Source organism: Haliotis rufescens, unplaced genomic scaffold (genome assembly GCF_023055435.1).
Source record: "Haliotis rufescens isolate VD_foot unplaced genomic scaffold, xgHalRufe1.0.p SCAF_10, whole genome shotgun sequence".
Classification (NCBI taxonomy): domain Eukaryota; kingdom Metazoa; phylum Mollusca; class Gastropoda; order Lepetellida; family Haliotidae; genus Haliotis; species Haliotis rufescens.
Genome location: NW_025963780.1, coordinates 9415833 through 9437825, shown reverse-complemented (window position 1 = coordinate 9437825; position 21993 = coordinate 9415833). Strand labels below are relative to the sequence as shown.

Below are 21993 nucleotides of genomic sequence, written 5' to 3'. Positions count from 1 at the left end.
CCGTCGTTTGTCCATTCTCTCCTCCGAACTGGCTGAAGGAAGGAGCATGGCACACTTTGAGTAGGTTTTACACCATGATACATTGTTTTTGAGAATAACAGTGATGAACCAGAAACGTTGTACGGATGATAGTTATTATATGTTATTTGAGACTCCATAATGTTATTTTTGGCCCTTGTTAAAGGATGTTTTGAAATAAAACATCTTGCATCTCAAACTATTTCACCATTTGAGGCGATATTTTATATGCAAGGAAGTTGGCAGGACAATATAGTAATATCTAATTGGCATCATCTTCACATCAAACAGACCACATAACATTGTCAATACAAAAACCACACTATCCCAAATTGATGGCTGGAGATGACAGCTTTATCAAAATCACAATTCACATTTGTGTCAATGCAGTTACTGTTCAAAAGAACATACGTTGGAAACACGTTACTAGGCGAAGGGCGAGTTGGCGCCGTAGGGCAGTGTTTCGGTTATATCACGTGAGATTGGTCTTAGACGTTTGCCACCTTTGACAGACTCACTCCCTTGCACACTCAACCACTAAATGGGTGTAATGTATCAGTTTTGCCTTCAGAGATCAGATTGAAAATGTGTGAAGCCCACTTCTGTGTTCCCCGCCGTGATAGCGGCGTAAAACCATACTCACTCACTCTCATATTGAAAAAACTGTAAATATATTTCGTGTTGGTTATTCTCTTTCTTATTCATACTCGAATTTACTAAAAACGTCCCAAGATCCCATCCCTAACCACCTTCGACACTTATAGCGGCTGTAACCCAGAACAAGTGTATCAACAGGAAACAAGCGACCATTTCACGGCACATCCGATTGTATAAAACAGCACGCTTCTACCATTCAGATTTAGTATATTTGTATCACTTACACTTAAACAACATGCAAAACAACATGCAAAAATATGCCCATATCGTTACATTTAATTCATTAACTTTAACAAATGCCAGTTAACACTTTTATAAACCAACATTGGCGAGTGTTAGAATGTCAGTTGTACGTGGGCCACGCGTGTTAACTTACGTTACAGCGGCTCAGTTTGCCAATTAATAAGTTTTCGAACATGAACAAGTTGACGCCAGACATGAATACCTCTAATCGATGATTGATTGATTTCTCTGAAAATCACCCTCATTTGCGAGGACCTACCCATCTTCATGTAATAATTAAAGGTAGGCTTTATAAACAACTCGATTACAGTGCTCCATAAACAAATCAATTACAGTGCTTCATAAACACTTTGAATAACGTGATGGAATAAAACTGTTCGGAAGGCATGTAACATTTTGTAAACGCAGTAGAGAGTCCGCAGTCCGTTATCTAAGGGAGGTAACTGTGATTGAAACCGCCACACCATCATGACTGGGTCACAGTGCAGCAGGATCGCACAGCTTGTTAAAGTACTCACGGAAATGAAAAAAACCTGTTTTTTCGATCTCAGATTTTGAATAAATGCAGTTAATATTCAAAATATATAAATATTCAAACAACTTAACTAGTACTAATTGGGCCTTGGCACAAATACAGCGTATCAAAGGTTTTTATGTCTTTTTACACGTAAAAGTGTGTAAAAATATGAACAAAACAGACTATTGTGAAACTGAGCATAACCATGTGTTAGAAGATCAAGGTGAATGTCCATGACTTATGACACCTTGACGACAGGTGAAAACAGGTGCTTTGAAACCCACGTGCATGTGATTTGTCAATGGTTAGTGATTTGTGAGTGGCATTGTGGGATAGTGAATCATCGTCAAAATATCAGAACGTAAAAGTAACATATTCCCTTCTCAAACAACAACTTACATGTCATTATTATTATGTACATAAACATAGCTGTTATTTTTATTGTTGTTTTGATATATAACTTTTTTTCCAGGCTAATTTGCATAATGCCTATAGCCTGTTTCTGCCATGTCAATTTGGACTTAGTTTTATTTTTGAATGTTGAAAGTGCCTACAAATTACCTCCTGTAAAGTACATTTTGTATTGAGCACTGAGATAAAACTAGCAAATCCAGACTAGTACTTTTCCAGTTGTTTTGTTATTTCGTATTTACATCTACGTAATGCTTTGTGTCGATTATTAAATCCAGCAAAACAGGTTTTTTTCATTTCCATGTGTACTTTAGTACCTGCGGCGTTCAGTTACTGCATCGACACAACGGGGGCAGATGTAGCTTCGGTAGACACTTATCTTAAAGTCTGCATATAAAATCATTGTTTGTGTGATTAGCTTCGGTGTCGAGGGAAACTACTGTTATGTGATCACTATATTGGGGGAAAAGGGGAGAGAACTCTTTTACAGAATCACTATATCCCTCAGTTTCATCAGTGTCCTCGCTTGTTGTTACATCAACAACCTCCTCATCAGAACTCTCAACATGATCACAGTCAGATGGTTCTGTTTCATTAGGATCTTCACAGTCTTTCAAGATCTGTCTCCCTTTATCTGATGCTTATCATATTTTCATATGTCACATGCATCATAATTAAGTTTACATTTTCATTCTTCAGTTTTTCGTCTGTTGTTATATTGTGACAGTCTAAATATTTAACAAATCAATTACAGTGCTTCATAAACACTTTGAATAACGTGATGGAATAAAACTGTTCGGAAGGCATGTAACATTTTGTAAACGCAGTAGAGAGTCCGCAGTCCGTTATCTAAGGGAGGTAACTGTGATTGAAACCGCCACACCACCATGACTGGGTCACAGTGCAGCAGGATCGCACAGCTTGTTAGTACCTGCGGCGTTCAGTTACTGCATCGACACAACGGAGGCAGATGTAGCTTCGGTAGGCACTTATCTTAAAGTCTGGATATAAAATCATTGTTTGTGTGATTAGCTTTGGTGTCGATGGAAACTACTGTTATGTGATCACAAAATTGGGGAAGAAGGGGAGAGAACTCTTGCTGAATATAGCGCTCATAAAATGTCTTGTGTGAGGCTACACATATGCTGAACTGAGAGGATTCTGCACATTAAGAATGACCACTTTACCATAAATAGGTCACACAAAATAACACGGAATTCGATCGCCATGATCACAAGTTTATAACTGCCACACAAAGTAATATATTTTTCATACTGGTTGGCATGAAGTAGGAATGCCAACCAGTTTTTACATGTCAATAAAAACATTTTCTATTTCATATTCTGGAATAATTGCATGCTAAGGCCAACAGTTTTATGATTGTTTCTTGATTTCATAACCTGCAGCAGGTACGTGTACGTGGAAACGTATTATTCGTTTAGTTCTGTAGTTTTGGACACGTGGCATCTCGAGGCCTCACCGAAATATTTATCATCACCAATCGGCGAAACGGTAAAAATATATACTCTCTACAGTTTATATCATTGTTTTCATTTAGCATCTTAATTTGCGAATTAAAAATGAAATACAAGCTAATAGCATAATGCCTTTCCGCATTCTTTTCTTTCACATTAATGACTGTAAACCAGACCCACTCACTCTGCAGTGAAAGTGCAATATCTTGTTCGACAGAGTATTTAGTTTTTGCCTGACTTAATTAACTTATCTCAACGTGCATGATCACCTATGTATTGTTTGGGCAACTTGTGTTGTTTATGATAATATCGTCAACCTATTTGTCATTACTTTTGTTTAACGAACAGATCTTTTTATCAAGTCAACATGCATACATTCGGTTTGCTTTATTTTTTCATAGTGGCAAAAAATCAAATAAATTGCTCCCGATCTTAGCGTTTATGATTTATCTTCAGACAATGATGATTTCATAAATTCTAGAAACTCATATTGAAGTGTAGAAGAAGGTTCAAAGGTCAGTGATGAACATTAGCATCAGCATTCTTCCATTCATGTCTTATCTGTGTTCAACTGATGCAGTGAATGTTCTGGTTATTTAGTTACAAGAAAGTTCTTGACCACGTCATCACAGCAGTCGGAGCGAAGCAGTCCACTGGAAGGAATACGAATTCTAGATCTCACCAGGTATATAAACATGGAGATGAAAGTGCAGATTGGGACAAGTTATTGTATTTCCACTTATCAGAAGAGTGGTGGTGTTCTAGCCTAGTGGTTAAAGCGTTCGCCCTTCACGCCGAAGCCCCGGGTTGGACTCCCCACATGGGTACAATGTGTAGCCAATTTGTAATGTCCCCCGCTGTGATATTGCTGGATTATTGCTTAAAGTTGCGTAAAACCATATTCAATCACTCACTCACTAATTAGAAGAATATGTGTTGTGCATCCAAATGTCGTTATGCTTATACGTATGTACGCTTGTATATGTCCAAACGTCAGTAAGAGCTGTCCAAAATGGAGATTAGGTGATCGGCGTTGCTCGTACTGACATTTTACAGGTCGCCGTTGCATAGCAGGAACAAAGGATATTCCAGTCCGGAACGTGAAGTCAGCGCATTATGTCTGTATTCATAGATCTTCGTGATACAATGTATAGTCTGTCATAACAGAAGGTAAAGGACTTTTTGATGAGTTCGTCACCTGCCCGCTTTATACTGTGTGATGTTCTAGTAGTACCGTACTGTGTGATGTTCTAGTTGGGCCGTATTGTGTGATATGTATTATGATGTACACCTCGTTACAAGGTTCTGTCGGGTCGGACTGTGTAATGTTCTAGCAGGGCCGTACTGTGCAATGTTCTAGCAGGGCCGTACTGTGCAATGTTCTAGCAGGGCCGTACTGTGCAATGTTCTAGCAGGGCCGTACTGTGTAATGTTCTAGCAGGGCCGTACTGTGTGATGTTCTAGCTTGGCCGTACCTTGAGATGTTCTAACAGGGTCCTACTTTGCGATGTTCCAGCAGGGCCTTACTGTGTGATCTTTCAGCAGGGTCGTACTAGTACTATGTGGTGTCCCAGCAGGGCCGTATTGTTGTGATGTTCTAGCAGGCCCGGCGAATTTGATGTGTGTCATGTTCTACACCTTGTTCTACACCAGGGTTCTAGCAGGGCCGTACTGTTCTATGTTGTTGGCCGACCTTGGAGCAGATGTGATCAAAGTGGAACGACCAGGTGAGTCTGGTCAAATACACGCACATCTAATCGTAGTTCCTTTAATAGTCATATTTGCGAAATGGAACAACCCTAGCCATACTCGTTTACACATAGGTAGTGGATAGATTGTATAGAAAATTGTATGTAAATGAGTAGTATCCTGCGTTGAGAGTGATTGATACACGACAAACTAAAGATCATTTTCTCTGTTCACTTGGACGTTCCACCACTCCACTGATATTTCCACTCGCTCATCTACCCATCGAACTTAACAACCTCATCGAACACATGCGCACTGCCGCCAACGGACATCCGCTTTCTTCTTATTCACTCACTTTATCATTAACTTCCTATTGTTACAGGTGCAGGAGATGACAGTAGGAGCTGGGGACCCCCTTTCAAAGGCACAGAGAGTGCGTACTTCCTATCTGTCAACAGAAACAAAAAGGTCTGTTTAAAATGTGTAGTCTCTCTTGCATCTTCTGCATCTTGTGTTACAAAGTATAGTAGTAGGCTTGGACAAACAGAAAGGTGTTGATATTGTCTATCGTCCATCTTGGTGCCTCTACTCTGTGTTACAGAGAAAAGCAGTAGATCTGAGAAACAGTGTGTAGAGATTGTCTCTCCTTGGTGCCTCTGCTCTATGTTACAGAGTATAGCAGTGGACCTGGGGAAACAGAAAGGTGTTGAGATTGTCCATAGTCCAAATTGGTGTCTCTGCTCTTGTTACAGAGTATAACAGTAAACTTGGAGGAAGGTGTTGAGATTGTCATCTGGTGCCTCTGCTCTGTGTTACAGAGTATAGCAGTGGACCTGGGGAAACAGAAAGGTGTTGAGATTGTCCATAGTCCAAATTGGTGTCTCTGCTCTTGTTACAGAGTATAACAGTAAACTTGGAGGAAGGTGTTGAGATTGTCATCTGGTGCCTCTGCTCTGTGTTACAGAGTATAGCAGTGGACCTGAGGAAACAGAAAGGTGTTGAGATTGTCCATCGTCCAAATTGGTGTCTCTGCTCTTGTTACAGAGTATAACAGTAAACTTGGAGAAAGGTGTTGAGATTGTCTCTCCTGGTGCCTCTTCTCTATGTTACAGAGTATAGCAGTGGACCTGAGGAAACAGACATGTGTTGAGATGGTCTCTCCTGGTGCCTCTGTTCTGTCTTGCAGAGTATAGCAGTAGACTTGAAGAAACAGAAAGGTGTTGAGATTGTCCAGCAGTTGGCCGGTTCCTGTGATGTTCTGATTGAGAATTACCTGCCAGGGAAGCTTGGGGAGATGGGTCTTGGTTATGATGAAATGAAAGCTCTCGTCCCTCAGCTGGTATACTGCTCAATCACAGGTAAGACATATTCTATCTAATATGTATACTGAACGAGGATATGGTACCACTAAAACGTATTAATGAGAAGAGATGGAGATCAACTTTTGTCAATCTCGGAAAACCATTTGCCATCTTGAAAGCATGATCAGGGAACTACATTAATGGTTCCTACACTGTACCAATGTTGACAGAAATAATCATTGCTTGACATATTGAGGGTTCCAGGGTTCGGGTTAGAGTTCGGGTTAGGGTTATAGGGTCAAGGTTGGGTTTAGGGTTAGGGTTAGGGTTAAATATTGCTTTATGATTACAGGATATGGTCAGACAGGACCCTACAGATCCCGAGCTGGGTACGACGCCATCGCCGCAGGTGTAGGAGGCCTGATGAATGTCACGGGACCACGTGACGGGGACCCCTGCAGACTTGGCGTGGCTATGACGGACTTGTCAACAGGACTGTACGCTTTTGGTGCCATCATGGTTGCACTACAACACCGTCAGTTAACTGAGAGAGGTCAACACATCGACTGTAACCTCCTATCCACTCAGGTTTACCGGTGCCCTTCCTTTTTGCATCTAAATTTACCTTTTTTTCCACAAGTGGAGCTTCTGTTAACCGCTATTAAGGTGCCGATTTGACAGACATTTCTATAGAACGCAACACAGAATCTTACGGTCTAATGAACTGAAATTCGATCTGCTGTTTAAAGTTTCAGGGTGAACCCATGTTCCATGATCGGGGGAAATAAGGGGTCTGTATCCCGATGCTGGGATCAATGCCCTGTGTGAAACTGTGAACCAAGTCTCTGTGTAATTAGGCTACCCAGTAACAGCAAGATTGACACACATCGTGAGCTGATTTACTTGATTCAAATTTGCTGGGACTGTCTGGCCTCCATTATATGTGAATGCACTGTATATTTGAACATTTGCTTAATATATTCCTAAATAAATGCAATTAACAAATTGTTAAATTAGTGGCAGGATTAGACAAATAGAACACTTTATTGACTGAACAAAACAGTGTTCATAAATCAAAAACATACTGTTTATAGGAACGGAAGTACATACCTGAAAATGAAATCAAACTTTTTCGGCCGTAATTTTTTTTTTTATTCTGTCTTTATATTTCCTTTGCTGCACGTGTACTTGTCAGCTACAACATGTCCCTGAACCTTTACGTAGGTGGCCTCGCTTGTGAATATCGCATCGAACTACCTGAATGCTGGGATGGAGGCGAAACGGTATGGAACAGCACATGAGAGCATTGTACCGTACCAGGTAAGTGCTACCTACTTACACACTTGGATCGGACGATAAAATAGCACATGAAAGCAGTGTTCCATAGAGGATTGGTTGGGGAATGTTCTATATTATTGTATTCCGATTCAAAATGATTGAACCATATACTTTGACCAGTTGCTCTGATGTTTCAGTGGCTGGTTGTACTGATGTTTCAGTGTCAATTTCTACTGTTAATTTCAGTGACCGTTTGATCTGATGTTTCAGTGACTGGTTGATCAGATGCTGATGATAACAAATGTTATTTTTGGGATAGCACTTTCTTAGTAAAGTACAGATTCTTGTACTTTTTGAGTTGAGTCCCTTCCAGGGTCCGAACCCACACTCCCAGAGTGAGGTACTTTACTGCCAGCACACAAAGTCAGCGATCTAACCCACTCAGCCACCGAGTCTTCCACAATCTTTTGCTGATGTTATTTCAGGCTTTCAAGACCAAGGACGGGGGATATTTTATGGTGGGAGCAGGAAACGACAAACAGTTTCAGCTTCTGTGTCAGGTGAGGCGGTAGTAGCTAATTTCCCAAGTCAAATCCACGACCATACATATAGATATTTTTGTGATTTTCTAAAACATTATACTATTATTGTGACGAATTGGGAGTCAACCCCACGACCAGCAAAACCTGGGGCGCACAAGAGATTGTGAAGTGGGCCTTGGTGAGGAGAACACAGACACCTGTTATGCATTGTCGTACTAAGGTTGTCAGAAACTCCGTTTGATAGTTTGTCACCATAACAGATACTAGCACTAGGAACAATGAGTGTGGATAAAGTCGTGGATACAACTAATTTTATTAAATGGGACGTTGTCTTTATTTTGGCGTCAGTGATGCATCGACGGATGACATATAAGACCTCTCTTGCAGAGGATGGAACTACCAGAGTTGTTGGAGGACGAGAGGTTTCAAGATAACAAAGTGAGAGTGGCAAACAGAGACATATTGCTGCCTTTACTGGGACACAGGTAATGCTGGGGGTTCTGTGGATGAGTTAGACGAAAGGGGGTGTAGTGGCGTAGTGCTTGTACCCGTCTAGTAACTTCATTTTGGCTACCTCGCTTTCTCAGTATCTACAGAACCATATCCACCTCCCTACAGGCATTTCAAACTTTATGGTTTTTCTTATAATTAACTTTAATTTAACTCTCTTTGTCTGAGGGGGCACGGGGGCGCAGTCGTCTAATGCGCCGCGATTCGCTGTGCAGAGTTGCGTCCCTTGGGCACGCCAGAAACCTATGATTGTGGGTTCGATTCCCGGTTCGCCCCGATTATGTTTCTAGGTTTGTCAGCACCATTACCGTCCCCGTGGGTTTCACCGAAGTGGTAAACGTCTGAGACCTGCATCACTTCGGGCTTTCCTCCCACAATAACTAGCTGTGTATATGTAGAGTTGCCTTAGTCGTATCAGGATCCATCGATCTTGGGTTCGAATAATGTTTTTACCCCTGTCCATGAAACGTGGTTTGCCATCTCCATACCCGTGCTCTTGGTTTTTATCAAATCGTATACACATTCAGTTAAATACCGTTCTTACGTTCTCTGCATACTACTACATGATTCATGCAACAAAATGTGTCTCAGGAAAATCTATCCTTATGCAGTTTCAAAAGAGGTTCATTTCTGCGAGATAAGTTTGGGTTGAAGGCAAATGAAGTGCTTATTAAACAAATGCTCCTGGTTGATATAACCACATCTACGTAACGCAAAGAAAAGAATATACAAAGCTCACATGTACTAGCTACTAGTATATAACGTTAGTTAACGCTCCGGCTGCATTGTGATCAAGGTTTGAGACGAAGACCACCTCACAGTGGATGCAGGTGCTGGAGGGGTCAGGAATACCATACGGTCCTATCAACAACATACAGCAAGTCTTCTCCGACCCCCAGGTGAAAGTGCAAACATGCCAATATTGATTATTTTCCTACATATGGACCCACATGTACGCCATAAGTCACACTGGGCATACACTAATTTTAAATGTGGATGATGCTCTCCAGTCGAGTACATGGTTAAATCTTGCAAGCACATCGCACATCTATGGAAATGGATTGCTTAATAAGTTCTGAGCCTCACACATAAGGTGCTAGTACTAGTTAAGTCCTTTGTTGTGGACATTACATGATGTCATATAGGTATATCCAAACACCGTAAGTGTTTTTAGCAAATTGTTTCGCTGTGACAAGTCAGACATATAATCACGGGTCTGTGACATTTGGAACATGGACACTATTAGCGATCAAGTGAAAAGAGGCTTAACACCAAAATCTATCCATGAAGATATGAGTACTACACTAGGAAAGGAAGCCCCTGCCTAAGCCACTGTAAATACGTAAAGCGCGGCTGGATGAGCTTTGAAAACGACCCCCGTCATGGAAGGTCTGTGATCCAGAGAATCCACGATATGGATATATCTGATGACCGGCGAATGACTCGTTATATTGTTATTTCAGCAGATAATTACACGGAGAGAGTACATAATCACATAAACCTTGGAAATGAAGAGGGGTATCAGCTCTTGGGGTTCCAAAACGTCTGACGTCTTTTCAAAAGCGCACAAGGCATAACATATCTCGTGATAATCTAGGTCTGTTGAAGCTGATTCAGAAACGATTTGTGACTACATATGAAACCGTGGGTCACCACTTCTAGCCGAGTCCAAACAACAGTGGAAGGATTTGATATCACCACCACCAAAACAAGAATGCAAACACAGGCCAGCTGGAAAGGTTATGGCCTCCTTGTTGCCGAGGGTGTCATCATGGTGGACAAAGTGCCAGACAGTAAACAGGGCATCTTATCCTGTACTTTGGAGGCAATTACGGGATGAAATTACGACTAAGAGACGTGTGAATCTGAGAAAGAGTGTGCTCTATCACCAGAAACATGCGACAGTTCACAAATCAGTCACTGCCTTGGCTCCAATCCACGAGTGTAGCTTTGTATTCCTTCAGCGTCCACCTTATTCTCCGTCAGACTTCCATCTGTTCCTAAACATAAAGTTAGATCTAGCTGGAACCCATTTCGACTAGAACGATGACGTGTGACGTCAAAGCAGCGGTGATGAACCTTTTGGACAAAAGGACAAAAGTAATTTTACGGAACAAAGATAAAATTCCTCCTTCCTAATGTCTTTAAGGCACGTTTATGTGTGTGAGTATCAGAACTTATCCATCATAAAAGGCTAACTGACATTAATCTTACACATTAACTTATTTTATAAAATGCCCGGTTTTAGGGGAAATGGGAATGATATTAAAAAATGGGACGTTAGTGGAAAAACTGTAATATAGCTCTCTGTCCAGGTGGTCCACAACGGGATGATACAGGAATTGCAGCACCCTACAGCCGGGACGATCAGGCTTCCAGGTAAAGTTCACCTTACTGGATGTATGTATTATAGCGAGTTCACGAACATACCATGCAAGCTAAGTAACCTGGGTATGGTGTCTCTTTTCATAGTAGATGAGGTTCATATGATCAAATATGTTATTGTGTGCTGATTTATGGCAAGATGGCAATCATTCGCTCAGACACCATGTTCTTATCTCCAAACACATGTTGTTTGTATCGCAACGGTTACAAGGTATAAGCAACGAGTGTGCAATCGCATTTCGGTCTTACATGATAATCTTGAAATGAAATGAAAAACAATGTATTTCTCTTGTGCATTGCCAGGACCGGCCGTGAGGTACAGTGAGTCCCAGACTGTGGTGCCACGCCCCCCTCCAACTCTTGGGCAACACACACAGGAAGTGCTGCAGGGAATTCTGGGATATTCAGACAGGCAGCTAAAGCATCTGATAGAATCTGGTGTCGTGCAATAGGGAGAAATATGACTAAACAAGTGAAGATATTTTATATTTTGAAGTTAAGTAACAGAATTTAAGTGAAGTATTTATTCAGATTTTCGAATGAATGATTATTTATTTTTGCTATATTATTGATATATTATGAAGCATATCACACCAATTCAAATATCTTATGATCTCAACAGAAATCATTTGTCATTCCGAGTCTTTGAATGTTCATTTTTTTAGAATAACTGTTTCATTGACTATGTTTAAATCAGCAATGAAAAGGTTTCTGATTACCGCTTTGTACATTGTAAAGATGCAGTGATAAAGATGGATGTAAGTGTTGTACGTTCACGGGAAGGGAGAAACACTGCTGCAACAGAAAATGAGTGTTGTCACGGCGATACACAAAAATAAAAGCATTAATATTATAAATCTTATTTTATGAGTATGTTCCGTAGCAGATGCATTTATATTCAATTCAAACTTGGCATCATTGACAAATACTTCTGTATTTCTTAGACATTATGGGTCGTATAAAATATTAATTGAGCCTGAATTACATATAACATCAAATTTTGATAAATATCTTATGAGAATACTTGCTTAATCACGATGTTTATCACATGGTTTGAAAATACAAATGCAGCGCCATAGTAAATCAGTGTATGATTCAAGATACCTAATTTGTGATAATGTAAGATCGAAGATGAATATCATTTCTTGCTAGAGTGTCCCTTCTACGGGTGACGCAGAAATATGTTGTTACAGATATACTGTCATCGTTATCCATCAAGACAGAAGCATGTAGATTTTATATAAACAGGTTTACCCATTTTTATTAAAAGAAATTTAAAATTCCACAATTGATGTCCGTTCATGATGGGATATAGTAGCGTAGATTTCCATCAGGGTAGAATCATGTGGATTTGTAGCTTGATGCCAATTTATGATCTACTCCTAGCGATATCCATTAGTATTTCCAAGGGTTTTTTAAAGGCGATTCAATTGATTAATGATTAATGTAAAGTAACTTAAAAGAATTCATGATTGATGTACCTTTAAAATTTCTGTCCGCACACCATTGGCAATGTGTGTAAGATTGTACTCAGGGCCGCGGGACCACCAACAATGAAACACTCTGTCTGTCTGAAGGAATGAACATGGCAGTCTTGGAGAAGGTTTTACACCATGATTCTTTAGGAATTGTTTTTGAGAATTGTATCGATAAATCCGAAACTTTGAACAGTGGTTTCCCGTTTTAGACGAACTCAACATTGGCCGTTGTTAAGGATGTTTTAAATGAAACATCTTGCATCTCACAAACTAGTTCACCAACTGAGGTGAGACTTCACATGCAGGGATGTTGGCATGACATTGATGTAATATCCAACGGAATCGTCCTCAGATCAAATCGACCACAAAGCAAAGTCAATACCAGTCGTCTTCACATCAAAGATGACAGCTTTAACAAAATCACAATTCGCATCTGTGTCAATCTAGTAACTATTCTGAAAGCCATACTTTGGAAACACGTTACGAGACGGACGTTGTAGGAGTGGGTTAGTAAGGTATTCACGCCGTCGAGCAATGGTTCAGCTATATCACGGCATGACATGTAAGGACAGATATGTCGTATGTGAGGCGGCGCTACTTTAGTGTCACCCACTAGCACGGGTGTGCCTCTCACACAGCAAGTGCAGTAATTAAGGATACTTGAGACTTGAAGTATACTCAACAACAAATGTTCCTGTGACACCAATATTTTAGTGTATTTTTCAGACAAGTAAAGTTTGGTTTTCAATATTGTAGAACCTGTATGGAATCAAGTCACAAAAACGGAACTGCTACGGAAAAGCATGCATTCCATGCAAAGGTTGGCTTTTATGCAAGCCCCGTGCATTTCACTACCCAAGAATGGGTATAAAAACATGTGCGTTAACGGGATTCCATATGCATTGTTTAGCATCGTGCTGACAACAACCACTCAGAAAAACAACAAAATTACGCAATTATTCAACATTACGAAATGCCACGCCTGTCCGAAAATGAGCGTCTGCGAGCCATTGGTATGCTTGAAGCAGGATCGAGTCAACGTGATGTTGCAAGACAATTAAACGTCCACAGAAACACCATTTGGTGTTTATGGCAACGTTGGCAACAGACGAATGCAGTCAGAGACCATCCTCGGTGTGGCAGGCCACGCGTAACCAATAATCGACAAGACAACTGGATTCGAACAACACATCTACGAAATCGATTCCAGCCAGCAACAGTGACTGCAAGAAGCATCCCTGGCCTTCGACGAATATCTTCACAAACCGTACTTTGTCGCCTCAGATGTGCAGGGATTGTCGCCAGAAGACCCGCCAGACCTCCCATTTTGACAGGAAACCACCGTCAAGCACGTCTACAGTGGTGCAGACAGCGTCTACGCATGCGGTGGGGACAAGTTCTATTCACTGACGAGTCTCGTTTTCACCTCAGCCACAGCGATAGACGGATTCGAGTGTACCGACGTCGAGGTGAACGTTACGTCAATCATTGTGTCATGGAAGAAGATCGGTTCGGGGTCGGCAGCGTTATGGTATGGGGTGGGATTACAGCAAGACAGAGGACCCGTTTGATAGTGGTAGAGGGAAATCTCAATGGACAGCGCTACCGCGACGAGATCATCGGCCCTGTTGTTCTACCGTTTTAGCGTCGTCATGGCCCAGGCATTACCTTTCAACATGACAACGCCGGGCCTCTTATTGCTCGACTTGTTCAGGATTCTCTTCAACAAAACAACGTGAATGTCATTCCCTGGCCGGGTCGCTCCCCTGATCTCTCACCAATCGAGCACATGTTGGATGAGATGGATCGGCGCCTTCGACGTCAACCACGTGTTCCACAGACAATCCAGGAACTTCGAAACATGCTCCAGCAGATATTGACAGATATCCCACAGGACTTTGTGTGACGCCTGGTCCATTTCATGAGACGAAGATGTGTCGCTTGCATCGCAACCAGAGGTGGACACACACGCTATTGATTTGTAAATTGACATTTTGGCATGTTCATGTTATTTTTTATGAAATCACGCATTTTCTGAAAATTAAACCATTTAAACACTTACAGGAGTACTTTATCTGTTGCAAACCGAAATTGTTTCAGATTTGGTAAAAAACTTAACTTTGCATTAAATCTTATTTAATGTCACAGGAACTTTTGTTGTTCAGTATATTACAAGCATAGGTATTACTGACCACTGGATAACATAGTTAGTCTCGAACACTGTTTGCGAAGGACGCGTACGTGGAGATTCTGACAAATTCGTAAAACTTGTGTAGTTACACCAGAATACAACAGCACTGCCCTACTTCTGATAACGGTCGATTCACTGCATACGTCCGTGGGTGGCTCAACAACATTCATTCCAACACGCACAAAAACTAAGTAAGTATTTTTTTTCTTCAACATTGAAACATTGAAACTGAGCCTCTTTGGAACGTCTTTTTATCGTGTCTTACATTCACAATGTTCACGTTTTCCCTGAGGTCTAACAATAATTACCGATAAGCAGCGACATATTGTCAGCCTAACAGGCATGTCGTGTCCCTGCTTCAACAGATTGCAAAGGAAATCGTCCGGAATTACACGAGGTGACTTTCATTATATATTATAGTTGGGGGATATGATTAATGACATTTCGAAGTAACAACGATGTTTTGTCCTCATACCACCGTACGCTAAAACCCAGTGCATCGATAGTTGGATGAACCGTTACATACTATCCTATTTAGTGTAGAGTTGCATATCGTATACATGTGAAAGATTACAACATTACAATATGTCAGTGAGTTGGTTTTATCGCCATTGAACAGTATTTCAGTCCAACCACGGCGTGTCAGCTTGCTACTTGAGTAAAGGCTGGCGTGATGATGGTCTTAGACGTGTACCACTTACAGCGGACACAGGTACGGTGCTGACAAACCAATAAACATTACTCGGGTCAAATTTGAGATTTGAACCCACGATTACATGATACTGGCACGCCATAGGCGAGTGACTGCAAAACGATTGAGGGAATAATAGCTGTAGCGGGACAACTGACACTATTAGTGTGTGTGTGGGGGGCGGGGGGTGTACATATGCGGCTATCACGTCCCCTCAGTGAAAAGATATCTTAGGCAGCCGGAGTCCAAAGGTTTCTTAGTTACCGAGCGTGTGTTGTTGACTCGACCTCCTACCTGGCTGTTGAAAGTGTGTCACAGCTGAGAAATACGTTAGCGGCTAAACTCCAATACATTGTAAGTAGTATGCCTTGTAACGGTCACAACTGTCACAGGAATTCACATGTGACACAACTGGTAATCGTGATGTTTTGTATACTATGTATTCAGACACATCAGAACCTGTCCTCATGCATACTCGTGTGTACGAATGTGCTGGGATACGACCGAATGTGTGTCCTCGTCATCTGTGTGTCGTTGTTGACGAGCTTCTATCTATAGGTCTTCATACCACGTCACAATGGGCGTATCGCCAGGACTGATCACTGCGTGCATCTTGGGATTAATACTTACTGGTATAACCTTCTTAGTATTAATACTTACTTGTGGCAAAATAACGTCAATAATGATAGTGATCACTTTTGGGTATTAGGGATTATGATGAGCTCATAAGCTGTATTTGAGGCTGACACATAGTGTGCATGCATCAAGACAGAGAACTCCCTCCCTACCTGATACCAGAAAGGCTTGCAAGTGGTAGTGAATGGCTGAGTGAAGTTTGCCTAACGTCGCATCCTCAGGTTTGGTAGTGAATGGCTGAGTGAAGTTTGCTTAACGTCGCATCCTCAGGTTTGGTAGTGAGTGACTGAGTGAAGTTTGCTTAACGTCGCATCCTCAGGTTTGGTAGTGAGTGACTGAGTGAAGTTTGTTTAACGTCGAATCCTCAGGTTTGGTAGTGAGTGACTGAGTGAAGTTTGCTTTGGAGTTTTTCACCGAAAGAGTTTTGCAAAATATGCCATGATTTGTGTCAATATTCTGCTGAGTGAAGGTTTCAAATGCGTTGTTTAGTAGCTTCAGCTCGTGAATATCTCCTGGTTCCTCTAGCTCACTACTGGCTCTAGAAGATGTTTAGGCAGAATAACTTCGGCATAATGGTAACCTAGAGACAACTTGGTCATTTGACGCCTCCACTCAATCACATACTCCCTCACTAACGTGCTTAATCACACACTCAATCAGCATACACACGTCATCACTTAATCACACACACACACACACACTTCTTTATCACCTAATCACAGACTCACTCCCCAATACACACTGACGCAATACACACACACGAGCAATCACCCACTCACTCATTCAATCACAGACCCACTCCCTCACACATTCAACCAAGTACACGAACCGTGAGGATCCAGGTAAGAATATGTCTTCAGCAACCCATGCTTGGCGACTAAAAGGCGACTATGCTTGTAAGAGGCGACTAACGGGATCGGGTGGTCAGGCTCGCTGACTTGGTTGATGCTTGTCATCAAACAACCAAGCACACATTCACTCGATCACACACTCAACCACTGACACAAATACACACACACATACTCACGCAATCACACACTCATGCAATTGCACGCCCAATCATTCAAGCAATATATCAATCACATACTGACCCCCTCACTCAGTCATTCAATTACAGACTCGCTCACTCACATGCACTCAATTAAACACTCATTCATTCGATCACGTACTCAATCATACATACACTCACTCACTCACTCACAATCGTGAAATCACATACTCAAATCTTTCAATCAATCTTTCAATCACAGAATCACTCCTCCACGCACACTCAATCAAATACCCAATTCACTCGATCACGCACTCAATTCAACCCTCAAGCACTCAGTCAATCAGACTCGAGGCATTGTGTCCAAAATGGTCTCTCACAATCAAGTTTAATAAAATCGCCTGGCTTCATGGGAACCATATGAATCCTTGGTTCTATCAGTCATTTCCCCACTCCCTGTATATCTACCCACTGAATATAGCCTCGCTTTCATGATGTTAATAAGTGTAATTCTTACAAACATATGAGACTATGAATTATGTCCATTATTACAGATAATATTTAATTTTCATCACATCAGGTCTTCAAGATGGTGTGGCTGTACGTTGTAGCTGCGGTCGTGGTGGTTTTCTTTCTCCTGAAAGAATTGATGAGACTTCCAACTGTCGGCAAATATGGGGAGCGTTATGTGTTCATCACCGGCTGCGACACGGGCTTTGGGAACCAGCTGGCCAAACGACTGGACTCTCTCGGCTTCAGCGTGTTTGCAGCATGTTTCTCTGAAAGAGGAGCGGACGAACTGAGGAAAGTGTCGTCTGCCAGACTGAAGACATTGTCGCTGGATGTGTCCAAACCTGACAGTATTGTGAAAGCACGCGCAACTGTAGAAAAGCAGCTTCCGCCAAATAAAGGTAAGCATTAATTTTCCGATTCATGTCACATGACATAATTGAAATAATCTTTGGAGTGGCGATGATTTAACTAAAAAATGCACCAATACAGATGACCCCCTGCTACTACTGCTGCTACTACTTCCCTTACTTCTACTACTGCTGCTACTTCTACTACTACTACTACCACTACCATTACTACTGCTACGTCTACTACCCTTATTTCTACTAATGCTACTTCTACTACAACTACTACTAGTGATGCTACTTTACTAGTACTACTGACGCTACGCCTACTACTGCTACTTCTGCTACTGCTAATTCTACTGATGCTACTACTACTACTACTACTGCTACCTCTGCTAATGTTACCCCAAAGACAGAAACAGAGACACTTTGTGGAATGTTTATTATGACAGACTGACAGACATTTTCGTCACTGGCTTGCTGTTCACCTTTTCACCAATTACCTATGATATCTTCAAAGGGAAATGTCTTATCAACCTGAATCCCTGGAGTTATCTGACCTGTGTTCAGTATCCTTTCCCGAATCAGCACTAATGTCCCTTATGTGGTATGGTTTGTTTCCTAATCGCACAGGACTGTGGGCCGTCGTGAACAACGCAGGGGTGACCGGGGCACTTGGACTGTCGGAATGGTTGACCAGGGAAGACTATGAACGTTGTAACTCGATCAATCTGTATGGTGTCATTGACGTCACAAGAATCTTTCTGCCGCTGGTACGCAAAGGTCAAGGTCGCATAGTCAATGTCTCCAGCGTAATCGGCAGGATTGCTGCAGCATTTGCGCCGTATGTTGTGTCCAAATATGGAGTCGAAGGATTTACAGATTGTCTCAGGTTTGAATCTTTGGGCCTTCTGTTCTATCTGATGAAAACTATTAGTTCTATTTTGTGAAAGTTCGATTCCCCATATAGGTACAATGGGTACATGTGAAACCACTTATCGTGTTCCCCCCGCCATGATATGGCTGAAATATCGCAAAATGTGGCGTAAAACTCCATTCCCTCATTCACGATTTTGTCAAGAGTGTATTGTCGGATTGTTTTCGGTACATAGATAGTTGTCTGTCTGTCAGATAGTGAGTACTAATGACATGTGTTGTATTTTCAGACGTGAAGTTTTGAAGGAGGGCATGACCGTTCATTTACTAGAACCCGGTTACTTCCGAACAAATATACTGAACACCGATGATATGAAAACATCTTTTGAGAACAGTTTTAAACAGACGGACCCGGATGTACAGAGATATTACGGAAATGGATACGTTCAGAAAGGTAAACAAACTACTATCATATCAGCATTTATAGCAGACGTTCACATTTGTAGTCCCGTTAGGATCTGGCCATGGGTAGAGAATTGATCCTCAGCAACACATGCTTGCCGTAAGAGGCCTAGGCGACTAACGGGATCGGGTGTTCAGGCTCGCTGACTTCTTTGACATTCATAACACATGCCCGCTGGACCACTGCTCCTTTTGTATGCTCGGTCCTCAACCTAAGAGGGGCGGTCGTGTAGCCTAGTGGTTAAAGCGTTAGCTCGTCACGCCTAGGACCCGGGTTCGAATGCCGACGTGGGTACAATATGTGAAGCCTATTTGTGGTGTCCCCAGCCGTGATATTGCTGGAATATTGCTAAAAGCGGTGTAAAAGCATACTCACTCACTGACTCAACCGAGGATTATAGTTGCCAATTGCGACCTAGCACACTAATGGTTACGTATGTACATGTATGTATATAAAGAGTGCACAGAAGCACATATATAAGGAAATTCACAAACAATTGCAAATCACACGGCACGAATTGCTCCTCTACTTGTTTCAGTTTTATCTTCAGGGAAAATTGATGCCTACATGTCCCTCCTTTTCAACCCTCATTTTGGGGTCACATAAAACTACATCACGCACAAAATTATTGTTTTTGTATCTTCCGCTACCTTTTTAGGCAAAGCAAATTAACTGATGTATAACGATTCACCAGGTGGGCGTTTAATCGTTAAGTTGATTTTGATATTTTAATCACATGTTTCACCTTTTCTGAAAGATTGTAATCACAGGATATTAAGAATTATAAAGAGTACATAACAAATGTGGCATGTACCTTTTCTTCGACCCGTATGCGATTTATACTGATGATTCCATACAAAAGGAGCATTTTTCGCATCTTGTATTGCTACGATAGCAGTATAAACATGAGGAAGTGAAATGATGGGAAATAACTTTATTATAATGAAACACACATACGTGATATATTGAAATTATATTTGTTTGTTTAGAAATATTCTTTTGAGTATTTGAGGTGCGAGTCTTGTCCAATGAAGATGCACCATCATCTCATTTTTTTATCTATTCAAGACATTACTGACATGACAAACCAGTAAGAATCTCTTGCGTCGAGAAAGGATCAAATTTGATTTGATTTTGACAATAAGATCTATCTTGTGGATGGACTTTCAGTATGATAACTCGAAGTACGGACATGGTCAACTGTGACGGGACAAGCAGGTGAGTGAGTGAGTTGGGTTTAACGCCGCTATTTACAGTATTACAGTTATATGGCGGCGTGTCAGCTTAATGTTGGAGGGAAGCCCGAAGTGATGCATGGTGCTGACAAACCTAGAAAAATAATCGGGGCGAACCGTGATTCAAACCCACAATCATAGGTTTCTGGCGAACCCAAGGGACACAACTCTGCACAGCGAATCGCGGCGTATAGAGACGACAGGACCACCTGTACCCCCGACAAGCAAGTGTCGTCAACATAAACATTATGACGTCATAATATCCGAAAACCAAAATTGTATGAAATTTTACAATTCGGTGATTGCCCAATCTGATAGCTAGATTCTATAAGGTGTACTGATACCAGACTTAACACGACAAATCGAAGGCTGGCAAAGACCAAGTGACTCCGTATCTTTTATGGAGGTTTAGTGTTAACAATACTCGATGCACCTAGCGGCGAATAACGCATATTTTTACCAGTAACACATGCTGCCATCTCTATTTTGTAGTGCTTCCGGTTTTTGACAAAGTCGCAAACGAGGTAGCGTCCCCCAAGACGCATCTGGTGGTGGACGCCTACACACACGCCATCACCGCCATGTTCCCTCGCACACGCTATCTCGTTGGAAACGACTGCAAGTACTACTTTAGACTGCTGTGGAATCTTCCGGAGTGGATATCTGACCGGATAGTATCTGCTAATTATGTATTGCCCGAAGGTGCTCACTCGTAGGAGGGGACGCGGGGGGCGGGGGCGGGGGCGGGGGCGGGGGTCACATTAGTTCAGTGAAAGTGTCGGACAACGTGTCTGAACACTTTCCTGTTGTCGTCAGTTTTGAAAGTATACACTTAAAATGGGATTTGACCATAAAATTGTTTGCCAATAGTACCGCTATACACATACATAGTCCATGTCGTTATTTTTTTATATAATCTCGCTGGTCACACATCCATAATTTCAATGATCAATTTCTTCTGCCACACTCGTTGAACACTAATTGAACCATCGTCAGAGATATGTAGGTTACAGCCTTGTGAGAGTGAAATATTATGTTGTTTAAAATATTATCCGAACAAACTACATATGTATGTTTTAGGTTTCAATATAATGTCTCTTTACATTATGTATATAAAGTTTATTTACGGAATAGATATGTATCGTCACAGACTGCTGCTTTTCAGAGGCATGTAATCAATGTAAATCAGACTAGAAGTTTCTTGACTGGGCGTCACGTGACCTCGGTTTGAATCTCGCGCCTGACCTACGTACCGGATCAAGTCTTTTCAATGGGCAATTGTCAGACGGACAGTAACCGAGGAGTCGTCACGACTCCATCTATTGAAAACATATACCTGCAGACCATTTGACATTTGAATGATGTACTGCTCGAACAAAACATCCTTACAACTCTGACTCTGTGTGTCAGACTAGAAGCATCATGACTTAGAAACATAGGAAAAAAATGAACAGGTTAATTTTTGTTTGTTTTTCATATGTAATGACATAAATCCTTGTGGTTATGTGAAACCAGTGAGTTGATATAGCTGTAGGATTATCAATACAGTACG

At 41.5% G+C, this 21993-nt stretch overlaps 2 protein-coding genes across 3 annotated transcripts in view; both read left to right on the top strand.

Moving 5' to 3' along the window:
• Positions 1-2194: 2194 nt before the first annotated feature.
• Positions 2195-11883, top strand: LOC124116202 (succinate--hydroxymethylglutarate CoA-transferase-like). 2 transcript variants are annotated; one of them, XM_046477457.2, is made up of 12 exons: positions 2195-2213; positions 3922-4006; positions 4975-5048; positions 5393-5478; positions 6197-6368; positions 6664-6899; positions 7536-7631; positions 8075-8149; positions 8519-8616; positions 9438-9540; positions 10957-11020; positions 11330-11883. In XM_046477457.2, the coding sequence occupies exons 3-12, from the start codon at positions 5000-5002 to the stop codon at positions 11476-11478; spliced, it is 1128 nt and encodes a 375-aa protein (XP_046333413.2). In that variant the 5' UTR covers positions 2195-2213; positions 3922-4006; positions 4975-4999; the 3' UTR covers positions 11479-11883. The 2 variants fall into 2 exon arrangements, with proteins under 2 accessions (XP_046333413.2, XP_046333411.2); XM_046477455.2 differs by lacking the exon at positions 2195-2213 and adding an exon at positions 2692-2827.
• Positions 11884-15648: 3765 nt separating this feature from the next.
• LOC124116201 (retinol dehydrogenase 7-like) overlaps positions 15649-21993 on the top strand; it is a 52724-nt gene continuing 46379 nt past the window's right edge. Inside the window, exons 1-4 of the mRNA XM_046477453.2 lie at positions 15649-15740; positions 17591-17921; positions 18501-18759; positions 19034-19197. Coding sequence (XP_046333409.2) covers positions 17600-17921; positions 18501-18759; positions 19034-19197 — 745 coding nt within the window. The 5' untranslated portion in view covers positions 15649-15740; positions 17591-17599. The remainder of the gene's footprint in view (positions 15741-17590; positions 17922-18500; positions 18760-19033; positions 19198-21993) is intronic.

What these genes read in the sequence shown, in the direction of transcription:
- LOC124116202 (XM_046477455.2), top strand. Translation starts at nt 2,734, where the DNA reads ATGACTGGGTCACAGTGCAGCAGGATCGCACAGCTTGTTAGTACCTGC. An exon ending in CTGCCTTTACTGGGACACAG is followed by an intron (nt 8,617 to 9,437) that starts GTAATGCTGGGG and finishes ATTGTGATCAAG; the next exon opens with GTTTGAGACGAAGACCACCT. An exon ending in AAGTCTTCTCCGACCCCCAG is followed by an intron (nt 9,541 to 10,956) that starts GTGAAAGTGCAA and finishes CTCTCTGTCCAG; the next exon opens with GTGGTCCACAACGGGATGAT.